The 12977-nt window shown below is 44.3% G+C and overlaps 1 protein-coding gene across 12 annotated transcripts in view; it reads right to left on the bottom strand.

The window, feature by feature from the left end:
- Positions 1 to 12977, bottom strand: part of LOC126557929 (glutamate-gated chloride channel) — an 86060-nt gene that overhangs the window by 42825 nt on the left and 30258 nt on the right. For all 12 annotated transcript variants that reach the window (XM_050213846.1, XM_050213852.1, XM_050213848.1 and 9 more), the window contains exons 2-3: positions 4578 to 4663; positions 3900 to 4012 (exon numbers count right to left, since the gene is read on the bottom strand). In XM_050213846.1, coding sequence (XP_050069803.1) covers positions 3900 to 4012; positions 4578 to 4639 — 175 coding nt within the window. In that variant the 5' untranslated portion in view covers positions 4640 to 4663. The remainder of the gene's footprint in view (positions 1 to 3899; positions 4013 to 4577; positions 4664 to 12977) is intronic.

The following is a 12977-nucleotide window of genomic DNA, read 5'->3' as shown; positions in this document are numbered from 1 at the left end:
CCACCAGCTCTCGTTGCGTTATTTTACGATACGGCCGATAGTAAAAAAAAAAAAAAAAACTATCCAATTGAGCAAACGTCCTCCCGTCGTCGTCGGGATCCTGTAAATACACGGGACCGAGCGAAAGTTTTACGAGCACCGGGGCCACAATAAGTGGCGCACACATATTGCAGACGATTTGTATTCCCGGTTCTTGATGGGAGCGATTTAAGTCAAATGTTTGTCTGAGAGTGCAATAATATCATCGTTTATGGCGTGTGGGACAAAACCACCGGTGCTACCACGTGGGGCACACGTGTGTGTGTGTTGACGAACCGTTTAAAGATTAATGCCCAAACCATCCAGGACGATTACGGTGGCCTGAATGGTTGTATAAAGAACATCCCTAAACCCTTACCGTGTACCGACCGTGTGCTGCAGGTTCCGTACAAGAGAGGTGCATAAGAGCTTGGCTTAGAAGCAAAATTTCCAATAGTACGATAGTTTTCTCGCCCATGTACACCTTCCTTTAACACATTTTATGCGAGGTTTCGGCACCCAAGTGGATGTGTGAATGTTCGAGGGCGAGACCGTGAGGGGTCAATCGAGAAAAGAAAGGTAAACACCTCCGAAAAAGTAAACAACAAGCGGGGGCTACTGCTGAAGGTGCCGGCTCCCGCTTCGCTTGCAAGTCAGCTTCGTAGCAGAAGTAGCTTCCAAAAAGTTCGATCCGGACCGAGGCGAGGAGTAAATTCAGCCCCTCACAATGTTGACCTTCATCAATACATCAAGTCCAAGTTTTGTTCGCTCACTTGGCTGCGTGTTACTTCGCTTCTTGCACCAGAGCACAGTTTGGGTAGGCAATCTTGCAGAAAAATGGCTAACGGCAAACAATGGGCTGCGCAGACAATTTGCTTAACTCACTAATAGGTCGAACAAACTTTTACTTTCGTCGAGCGAGGGTAAAACTCTTTGGCAAAGCTCCTCGTGCTGGAATGGAAGAGGTGGCAAAATGTTTTCCAGTTTTTGCCTCCCTTTTGTTCGTGCTGTAGACTCCCAAAGACTCGGTCGGCAATACAAGGCAGCAAAACTTGAAATATCTTCAGGGAGTGCGCGCTAATGCTTTTTGCTTTTTTTTTCGGCGGTTACAACAGTTTTTTGTTCAAGATTACGAGAGAGAAAAAGCGAAAGATTTTTTCTTTCTTAAAAACCATAAAAATGGGGGGCAAAAAAACTGGCAGAAAACAAATCAACCGCAGAACGTGGTGGAGTTTTCACGAAAGCAAACGAAACGCTAACTGGTTGTTGTGTTCCGAAAATGGACAGTAGCGGTTTTGGTGGGATGTCCTCCAGAAGAAGGATCACGCTGGTAGGCGAACACTTTATTCTTGTCCGTTTGTGTAAGCGTCGTGTATGAGAACATCATCCGAACTTGCACGATGAGCTTAGGTAAATTATGGGTGGCTCAATTTGTGTCCTCGAGCTATCTCGCAACCGCCAGATAAAGTCGACCTACTTACTAAAAGGTCTGCCATCGCATCGCAAGAATCCTAAGCAGGACTAGAACGCAACTCATCACCTCACCGGGCGCTGTAAGGTTGATGGATTCGGGAAAAGTTTTCCATTTCAAGCTTCAATAACAGTGCCACAGAGTCCTTCAAGTAGGGTGCGGTCTTCCAACCACCCACCTTTCCCTCAACCCATTAAGCTCTTAACTCCGATGCTCGATCAGCAGTCGATTTGGTTGAGCGAAATTCAAATAGCTGATATAACATGTCCGCTCAGTTGGGACACATGGTCCCCGGTTCCATTTCCTATCGCAATGTACGATCCCGGCAACGAACTGACTGTGGGACAACGAAACACAAAATGTCACCTCGCTTGCCGCACCGATAGCCGGAAGCCATTTTGCAGGGTGGGTAGCTTTTTAAGGGTTTCTAGAAGGTAATTGGCGACGCAACTCCTGCAGCGCCGTAGCCTTTAGTGACGGGGGGAACACAATATCGAGAGGCCCGCGTGGTGTGTCGTGAAGTTTTTTGCCTAATTTGGCAATTTGTATGATTGAAGGACGAACGGCGTTTGCGTTTTGAACCAGTGGGAAAGGGGTTTATGTAATTTTGCTTTCTGTCCCCAAAGCAAAGAAAGGGTGTAGTAGTTTGTGGTGCGCCCAGGTTGTCCATGCTGTCGTTGGAAAAGTTTTGTTATGCACGTTTTTTTAAAGATCGCTCATTTTGTTTTTGTACCTTTTTTCGAGCCGAATTTTGTGACTCTTCTGAACGGTGGGAAGGATAAAACATTGAAAAAAAAAAACGGCAGACTTTTGTAAGTGTGTTGGTTTAGAGCAGGAGCATCTTCTTGCCTCATCTCGGTAACCATCCCGATCACCTCAGTTATGCGATTGACCAATGGGTGTTTGTGTATTCGTGTTTAGCCACCAGGTTAAGGTTGCGGCCAATTTGTCCGAGTTGTTCCCAGAGCGACGTGTGTCCACGTCGGTGCGCGGGTACGCTGTCAGTTACTAAATTTGCTCTCCATCTGCACAGCGGGAGCTGTGTTTTGCAACTGCCATTTTCTTTTCCCTGAGCATGGGGTTATGTTTTTGGCATCTCATTTACATGCGATTAAAATGCACAGCAGAGCACAGCAGAGACCATAGAGAGACCCTTGCCCTTTTGCATGGGTCACCCGAAACATAACAAAACCAGCAACAACACAAAAAGAAGCGAAATGGCAACTTTTCCCTCAGCGAATACTAAAGTTTGTGGGTGATTTGTTTTCGGAGATTTTTTTGTGATTTTTGTCAAGTGCTTCGGTGTTTCCCCTTTTTTGAGGATTTCCAACTGATTGGTTCGAGATCGGTGATTTTAAATCAGAATGGAAAGAAGAAAAAAAGCACCAAAATGAAAGGGCAAAATAGCTGTCACTCCATTGCAGCACGGGATTATGGAAGATTTAACCCAATCCCGTTGAATTTGGACAAAAATTCTTGGAAAAGTAGGGCATCGGAAACGCCACAGCAGAGCGCTGCAGCTTTGCAAAAAAAAAAAAAAAAAAAAAACCGTTCAACCTCTGTCAAAAGTTCGAAAATCCTTGGAGAGTTGTTACTTGGTTTATTTTACGACAAGTTTTTTGTTTTTGTTTAACGCTGTATCAGCGTAGAATCAGTCACTTGTTGGTGTTAAATACTCCCGGGGAGCACGAATGTATGAAGGCAGGGGTGCGTGTACATTTCACTTTTCACTGTTTGCGTTGTTTAACTTCTTTTTTTGCTGTGTAGCAACATTTTAACGTTTTGTGTTGCTTTTATTTTCATTTAGAAGGAACAATCTGAAAGATTTTGGGTTTTCCTCTTCTTTATTCCCACCCTTCAAGTTACTCAAGTAAGGACATTCACTAGTGAATGCCCAGATCGAAATCGAAGGGAGTTCGATGTTCAATTAATATTTATTTAAATTGCAAAAAATCAAAGAAAATGAATAACTATTGGAATAGAATGTCAAAAGATTTCGCAAAACGTTAGTAGCTAACAATTGTGTAAACATCCACTCAACTTTGATGGAGTGATGTTATTCTGGAACATTTAAAAAATCCATTTGATATGACAGATACAGCAACTGATACACTGACGCGCATAATTTCGCGTTGTATGAAATAAAAAAAAAAAAAACAGAACCGATCTATAAGTTCATAGTTTTCTACTCGAAAGCGTATATAAAAGTTACTCAATTTTTGTAAATTAGCCAACGTAAAATAAATTCTTACATACACTAAGATCAGACGAAAGAAATGGCAAAACGGCATTAAATAAAACAAAAAGAAACGAAAATCAAAAGGCTAAACTAAAAGGCCAGAGAGAAAAATTAAAACAGGGCCGAAACCGTGTAAGCGAAACCGAAACTGGACGCAAAGGCTGGCCTTACCGGTTCCGTTGATGCCGGACGGTCGGATACGCGCGTCGTACTTGCCGGCGCCCAGAATTTGATCTAGAATTTTCTTTTCCTTTTCGCGAAAGTTAACTTTGGCATTGTTGGCACTGGAAAAAAAAAAATCGGTTGGAAAAATCAGGAGGTCAGTAATGGTTGTTGATAAAACCAAAGTTGTATTTCAAATTAGGCAATCAGTGAAATCGTAAATAATGAAACACGAGGTTAAGCTTTCCCGGCCGAATCAATGGATGTGGCTCGAATTTTTTCCAGCGTATCGCTCTAAACTGTACGAAGAAAATATTGCATATTTTTTAGAAGTATTTAATGGTATGAAATTCGGTGCCGACATAGATTTATTTTAATAGACCAATTTATATCATTATTAAATCCTGGATAATATCAAAATGATTTAGTTGCGGGTTGCGGGTTACTCTCAAAACAAATACATCAAATCAAATAAAAAGGCACTGATAAAGTTAATCACAACCTTGACGACAGTTTGGATAGTCTTTCAAGTAATAGCTTGCAGGTTAATGTGAAAATTTTTTAAAAATTCAAATAAGCTTAAATTGACATTGAATGAGCCTCATCCCGATAGAAAATATAAGCGCAATAGAGCTTGCAAACACATGGATTGCCTAGTTTTGGGCGCTTAAAGTTTAATATACTTACAGCGATGCACTGCACAGGCAAGCGAAGTAAAATATGGCCCAAAAGAAATGGCCTGAGGCCATTCTGGAAACGTTCGATTTCGGATCCTGTAAATGAGAAGAAAAGAGTGAAATGTAAGAACTGCCGTCAAATGTTTATGCGCCTAGACCTGCTGGTAGTTAAACTGGAAACGACAGTTTTATAAAGCGAAACGGTTGACTCATTATTAGATCGTAAGATTGCTATCGTGCCAAGCAAGGGGAGGAGGGGGGGGGGGGGGCTCGTCCGCTGGGTAGCATTCCAGCATAAGTTGACACTAACTCAGTTTTATATCAGTCACTTTACTTCAAATCGCCCTTCCCGCTTTTTGGAGGTGGCCGAGTGCGGACGACTCTCGTTTTCCAGATAAAACGCAGCGATATAGCTAAACGAGCTTTTTTAATACCTTCCCACAGCGAGAGCAGGACGTGAGCGGTGGTGGACACAGCAATAGAACCCCCGTACGGCACGGTACCCGAACGGGGCAAAGTTTATTACAGTCTTCCGGGCCCGGTTGCCCGAAAGGGGTGTTATAAAGCGACGGTACTCATCGTTACCGGTCTCGATGGGAAATTACAAACGATCAGTGAGTTTTGAATGGTTCTAGCGACCCGGTAACAGGGGGCTCCGCCAAACCGTTCCGGCTCCGGGCGGATGATGTACCTCCGGTTCCGCCAGTTTCTCAGCGAGTGATGGTGAACTATTCGAGATATTAAGCTTCTTCCCGCATTGAGCCGGAGGAGCAAGGCAGCTTTTATTGACAGATACTTATCAGTGGTGAGTTTAAGCGAATGGGCTAGAGCTCAAGCTTCAAAATAAAATATAAAAAATGAAGGATGTAAAAAGAGTTTCCTTTGGAATGTAATAGGAAGATGCTTCGGCTTCGCCCATCATTTCCTTGTTGCGCAACAGTGTAAGTAAAAACCACATCAAATCGCAAAACTTGCGGGTAGCCGCGCACTCCATCCGTTTGGGATTTCTTTCCCCCTACCGTACAGAATGGGTTCGGTGTGGTTTTTGTTATTTATTTTCTATTCCCACCATTCGTTTGGTGCTTCCACTTATCCACACTATAAACCTGGAGGGAATAGATTGAATTTGGTGTCCCAGCGAAGGATAGAAACCAAACATTCTCCCACCTCGTCGCACCTCGAGTGGTCGTCTAATCTACGGCACGTTGCGTAACGACGATTGATGAACGACGGTTTTGGCTCTCGAACCGCATCCTAACTTAGCAGGGGTTAGAACCGTCCGGGTTCCGGTTGACCTTTTTTCCTGTATTGTTCTATTTTGTTAACCGTTCTTCCATGCTGTACCGTTTGGTTCGGTTGTTTGTATGGTTCATGATTGATCGACAGGTTTGTGCGTGTGCCTTGTGCGTACGATTCTGCTGCCAATCCTTTGAGCTTTCGAGCGTTCTTTTGCGCTAAGGTCAATCCAGAAAACCCCCGGCACCCACCCGGTTTCGAACGAGGGAAAAGTTTTCCACACGTGTTTTCGTGTGCTCTCCCTTTCTCCGCGTGTCTCGCATTGCTCTATCGACATAGGAAAGTTTCGCTGACCGAAAGTTGTGGTAAATCGGTAATGATTAAAGCGCGCTGCGATGGAGCAGAAGGAAGGTTTTGGGAAACAATAGAACTTTTCGGCGGTTCAGGTGGTGCTTTTTTTTAGCACTGTCGTACCTGCCTGCAATACCTATCGCATCGAAGTTGCTCCGGTTAACCAACAATCTTTCCCTTCCTGCGTGAGGTGATCGTTTCTTTGGTTTAACCGCGCGGATGGACGGAGTGCTTCGATGTTTTATTTTCAACCTTTCCACCCGTGAATTCCCCTAGCGAGTAGGGAAGTTTTTTTGGTTATGGTATACCACTGGTGTATCCGGGTGGGAAAATTTCCCAACATCATCAACCCCCTCGCACAAACACGCACTCACGACCGTGAGGTCCGCTACGGGTTGCATGTGAAGGATAATTTTTCACCACCAAAGTACCAACAGCCAGCGAATAAATGGCGTGTGCTACAAGTGAAAGTAAAACGTACAGACGACATCGAATGCCGCGCTGCCGATTGCAAATACCTTTCCCATTCCAGTGGGTGGAAATGTGTGTGTGCTTGTACCTGTACCGGGCACCGTTCCTCTGGAAGACTAATGGCACGGGGAAGTAAATTACGTTGTAACATGAATCTTTTTTTCGCCGTCAGTACGAAGAAGGTAAATTTTTTGTCGCTTTTATGCTTTTTTTTTGGTGGCGTTGGCCTGCATCTAACATTACGCTGTGCCCTGTTTTATATCTTGTTTTAATGCTTTGTAGAAATCGCTTTCTGCCGGTGCTGTCGGTTTCACGGGCGGAGCGGCGGTGGGTGTGCTCGTTCCACACAGTTCCATAGTGTACACGGGAAAGCTTTCTCGAATGAACATCATTATGGGCAATTTGAGAAGAAAAATCATGACGATTTGATTCACTTTGTTCGTGTGATGAGCAGTCGAGGACCGTACGAGCAGTTGTGTATGGTCGGAGTGTGAGAAGGAGAGTGCGGGGAGCGAGCGGCGAGAAGGGACGGTCTCCGTTATGATAAAGTGTGTGACCTTTTTTTTTTGGTGTGTTTTGTTTCTTACATGGGAATCTTATTGCATGAATACATTTCAAATGCAGCAAACGCGAGGCCATGATTTATGCGCACGAATGATAAATTATTGTTTTTTTTTTTGTTTGTAAAAGTGAAAAACAACGAATTGCTCGGACTGGCAGCGGTTGTAATAGTTGAATAATTTACAATTTGAATTATTTAAACTGATTGTTCTGTATATCGTTGTTTTGTTGTAGTCGCTGCCACGTACGACAGACATTATTTTAAAATTGCATTGAGTTTCTTTAGGATGTGTGCTTTGGGCTGATCGTTAAAGGAATATTCACAAACGCATCCGGTTTCGGGGAAATCTTGACCGGACGGGACAAAAAAGAACAAAGTTGCATAATTTAATGTAATGTTTCTTGCGTGCTCGGCTGTTCAAATTTCAAACGTTATGAGCGATCAGAACCACAGGTTCTGGGAACAATTAGGATTTAGTTATAACTCAACAGAATCAAAATGTGTGTGATGTAAGTTTGGAGGCATTTTGCAGTTTGAAGCGTGATCTTTTTCTTCTTCTTGGCCTGCTCAGGATAGAGCACGTCGCGTCGACATGGCCAGGTCGCCAATCCGTTTCCAGTAAAATCGGTCTAGGGTTGCGGTCTTTCATCCACGGCTGTATCCGATCTCCGACTGGTTTGACTCCATTTGATCCAGTCAACGAGAGCTCGCTGTGCTCCTCTACGCCTTTCCTGGTGGGACATGAGACCGGCATCCTCATCACGTGCCCCAGCAAACGTTTCCTACCGGCTTTGACTATCGTCAGTAGATCAGCGCCGCTTGACGGCTCAGCTAGCTCGTGGTTCATTCTCCTTCGCCACACGCCTTGCTCGCACCGCCAAAGATAGTCCTTAGCGCCCGCCGTTCGAAAATGGCGAGTGCATTGGCGTCCTCCGTCAGCATGGTCCAAGACTCGTACCCCTATCAGTGGACTCTACCGGACGTATCAGTGTGCGGTAAATCGAACATTTCGTGTGTTGTTGGAGTCTTCTGGATCGCAGGAGTTTGGTGTTGTTGGAGTCTGTAGTAGGGACGAGGCGCTGAACCGTAATTATATTTGTTAATTACTACTGTGACCGAAAAATAAAGTGACTGCGTTTTTTTATTGGAATTTTATTTTTATATTTTTAAATGGTTTTTTTATTAGGTCAATTGAAGGTCCTTCGAAGTAATCCCCCTCTGAGGCAATGCACCTCTCCCACTGCTCGAAGCGGGTGGAAAACGCGGATGTTGGGATGTCCTTTAGTTCCGTCGCCGTCGCTACGGCTTCTATCTCCTCGATAGTGTCAAAACGGTGTCCCCAAAGCGGCCGTTTTAGCTTGTTGAACAGCCAGAAGTCGGCTGGTGCCAAATCTGGCGAATACGGCGGTTGCGGAACACTATGAGTGCCATTTGTTGCGAAAAACTCCCTCAAAATGATGGCCGTATGGGAGCATTACCGTGATGCAAAAAGCAGCTGTGGTTTTTCCACAAATCCGGCCGCTTACGCCGGATTGAGGTACGCAACCGCCGCATTACGCTTAGATAGTATTCTTTGTTCACCGTTTGGCCCTTCGGAAAAAATTCCTTGTGAACCCAAGGTAATCAAAGAATAGCGTCAGCATCACCTTGATTTTCCACCGGCTTTGGCGCGACTTCTTGGGCCTCGGCTCGTTCGAGGGACATATTTTTCATCGACATAGATTCTTCCCCGAAGGCTTTTTGTAACATCCTCTATGCAATGCTTCCGCAGCGTTTATTTCATTGCGCAAACAAAATTTGATATATGCGCGCTGCTCCACAAACTTGGACATGGTCAATATGGACAAAAACACTTGGCGCAGCTCCGAAAACTAGTTGTCACTCCTAGCCGGGTTGATGGTCTGACTTGAAACATGGCAGAACTGTCAAAAACATACATATTGACAAAGGAAAAATAAAAACAAGGGGCTTCTTTTGGCGCGCGAAATTTGACATACAATGTTACCTTACTTTTCGGACACAGTAGTATATGAAAAATAACGGTAAGTATATGAAAAAATAATCCTCCTCAAAACCTTTAAGCTCCACTTTGAAATACTTTTATGTTAAAGTTTTAGTCTTTCAATCCTTTCTTAAAAAAGTGTTCTACTTAACCAAACAAAAACGATAATGCTAGCGCAGATGGCAATTTCCATTTGCATAAAAAACGACACGAAATACTCACGTACACAATAATATATTTCTTGTCCACAAAATGTCCACAAATATTATGCACAATAAGTCAAGAAATCTCGACCGGCCAACAACGAACCAGATGACACTTCTGTTCTTTTAATATCCTAGAATGTCCTATCTCTCGCATCACCAGGTCCACGCAAGCAATACGCCTAAAAAACTAATCCTTTTCTAACACCTCTTTTCTTCGCCAATATTCCCCCTTACCGTTCATCGCCACTGAATTGCCGTTGGGAGTTGGAACCGGTTGGAAGAAAAAAGATAGCACAAAAAAAAAAATGCTAGAAACTCCTCCGAAACTCGCTTGATTGATTCGACATTCAACAACACTGTTCAAGTTCGTCGATAAACAAACCATTCGATTTCTCATTTGCTTGATCCTTCCGGCCACACTATACACGGCCATACGATTCGAACCGGAAAGAAACCGCACCCTTCTTGTCCCCGTCCTTCACCGCGTCGGGATGGCACAGCACACAGCACCGCAACGGGCGTCATCATCGTCGTTGTCTGTTGGTCACTTTCTCAAGTGGGCTCGCTCTAACTAAGTTTCTTGTTTGCCATATTTTTGGGGTTTTCGATATGGTGCATCGGCACGTGCGCGGGCGTGGCGACAACGATGACGGACGGTATCGATGCGTAAAGTGTGCCGACCCGTGTGCCTCGAGGGTTACGATCATGTTCGGTTCAGTTCACGAACGGACGGATGCGGATGAGAGCCCTTTTCGTCCGGTGGACCGTGGAAACTGTGAGCATGGCGCTGTGTATGTGTGGGTAGGTGTGTGCGTGTGGCGAGTATTTGGCTGTACATTTTTCATGTTTATGTTTCCGCTTTTTTCTATTCCTACCACTACCCTGCTTATACACTAATACTCTATCGAAGCAAGATTCTTGCGGCGGTTCTCTTTGGGAGGTGAATAATCCTGACAGGAAAGCAAAAAGAAAAGAGAAAAGAAATCAACGGCACAAGTAGTAGAAGCAGAAATTGTATTCTCAAGTGTCAAACTTTTACTCGGTGACCGCTCCTGCTTCGAGTGTCCTTATCTCTAACGACATTGTGCACAGGACATTGAGCTTATGTATCGTGATGAGGCGAAGCTTTCGGTGTCACTCGTCTGTGCTCACTGTCAGCGTGTCTTCTCCATTTGCTCCATTTTTTTGTTTTCTAGGAGACGAGACCATAAACTAAAAAAAAATGGTCTGATGATCGTTTCTGAGAAGCAGCTACAACACAAAAAAAGATGACAAAAAGTTCGCTCTGTGGGAGCGCAATAGGGCGATGCTAGAGGTCCATCTTTTTCGATTCCTTCCCGAAATAAGTGGAACACTTTGGATGGCTTTCGTTCGTCGCTGCATCGAACTTTCTCTCCTGCTTATCCTTCATCGGAATCTTTTGTGCGACAACGTGCAAAAACGGGAAATATTATCACCGGGAGAATGCCTTTTTGGAAAAATAATTCTCGTCTTTTGTACTTCTTTGACGGTGTATATTTATATGTGTTTGTGTGCGACCCCTTTTTGGCGAAAGGTGTAGCATCGGAGGGTTGCTTCCGGAGGCCATTTGCACCACCTGTTCCTGTCCTCCTGTCACCGTTTCGCAACCAAGGTCTATGTCCTACAAGAAGGTCGTCTGAAGGATTTATCCTCACGATCTGATTTGCGTGTTGCAGGATGAACACAAGGCGGGCCAGGGAACAGGGTACACCAAAAAGATGTTCTTTGACGAGGTGAACCAAAAAAAAAATGTGCGAAGGTCCCGTTAATTGGGTGTCGTTCCGTTCCAGGATTTTCGGCGATGCTTTCGGGCTTAGTTTTCTGCGCAAATTCCAGGGCATAGTAGACACACCAATGCAGGAAAGGGACACAGCCAAATGAAGGGAAAAAAGGACCCAACAGTTTATTCACGATCGTGGGCTACTACCTCCAACTCCACGTTGGAGGCCTGTTTTTGTCTCCTCTACCCGCGATTGCGTCGACTTCCGACTGTCACGTCGGAGCTTGTCCTTACGCGTTGAATGCTAGAGAAAATTGATACTTATGGTAATTAGGTTTTTTTTGTGCTCTTCTCTTTCGCATTCACCCTTCGCTTACCGTTTAACATTTTGTTGTAAGAGTCTGAGTGCTTCTCTTTTTCTCTACAAAAAGCGTTTAAACGTAACGGTGTTCATGTGGACGATTAACAATTTTTCTTGCCTTCCCGCTGCTGTCCTCTGAAGGTTGGTACAGGTGTTTACCAGTGGATGCAGGTTTGTGTGTACGTGTGTTTGGAAAGTTTTAAAAAGTTACACTTTGATGGATAAAACTGGAACGTGGTTGAATCAATTTTTCCAACCCGTCAAAAACAGAAGACGAAAATGGCTGAACAGAAGTATAATTAACGAGAACGTGATTAATGTTGGCGGAGCTTTGGAGCCAGTTGGTAATGGAGAAATGTCATAAACAATCATGCTCAAAAGGCACGTGTCTTATCGAAACCTTGAAATGCTGTGATTTTTGCGACTGCAATCAATAAGAATGGAATTAAGTTGGTAATAAATTGCTTCCATCAATTGTGATTTTTGCCAAGGACTCACTAAATTATCTTGCCACAAAACATTCTCAAGAAAGTGATTCACAATAACTTCAAAACAGCTGCGAAGCTAAATCCCGCGAAAACTGCTCCAAAGCACTGCAAGGTAACCAGTCAAAATATTGAAATTTCTTCTCGTCACATCTGGACACAATTTAAACACACAGAAAAATGAAATAAGAGATTTGAATGTAATTCGACTTTCTCCTCATTAAATCATTGAACCCTCGCAACAGAGCATTGCTGCCTACCAAGTACATGGGAAGTGACATAATAAAAAAGACCACCACGTACCCCATGTGATTACGTGAATAATCCCGCTGTGCGTCAGTTGCGTACGGCACCGGAGACCAAAACCTGCTCGTTATCAGCGGACCCAATCCCAAGCCAGCCCACCCGCCGAAAATATGTAAACGGAGCGGAAGTAAAAAAAAAAAACCATTTCCAATGTAGCCATTTCCATTAACCGACTTCAACCGTACACCGTTAGCAGGGGGAGGAGCGGTTGAGCGCTCGGTAAAGAAGTCATACGCAGAAAATGGGCAGATTTCATGCCGGAATGTATGCCGCCACCGTGTTCTTTATCACACTACTGGTTTCTGCTTGAGTAGATTGTTGGAAGAAAAAAGGATGGGCAATGTGACACAGCTTCCGAACCGGAATTTAGATAAAGTCATCTATTTCTTCAAGTTTCCCTCTGTTCCGAAAGCGGAAGAGTGGAGACTATCGAGCCACTTTGGCCCCTCCGGGAGTTAAGGTGCTGAATTGGGGTAATGGTACGGTGGGGCAGAAGGTTGAAAAATCCGCTCAACAACCAGAAGCATCAGTGGCATCGGTTGTTTCGCGACAGTGCTGCGCAATGTCGCGCTTAAATTATCCAATTAAATTAGAATGATAATAAAAGTTTAACTTAATTAAAGCAACCCACACGGCCGAGACCGGGCTGGTGTAACGCAAACGAGCGGGAGCAGAAAAAATGGCAGCGA

Source organism: Anopheles maculipalpis, chromosome 2RL, assembly GCF_943734695.1.
Source record: "Anopheles maculipalpis chromosome 2RL, idAnoMacuDA_375_x, whole genome shotgun sequence".
Classification (NCBI taxonomy): domain Eukaryota; kingdom Metazoa; phylum Arthropoda; class Insecta; order Diptera; family Culicidae; genus Anopheles; species Anopheles maculipalpis.
This window is presented reverse-complemented; position numbering and strand designations above follow the sequence as displayed.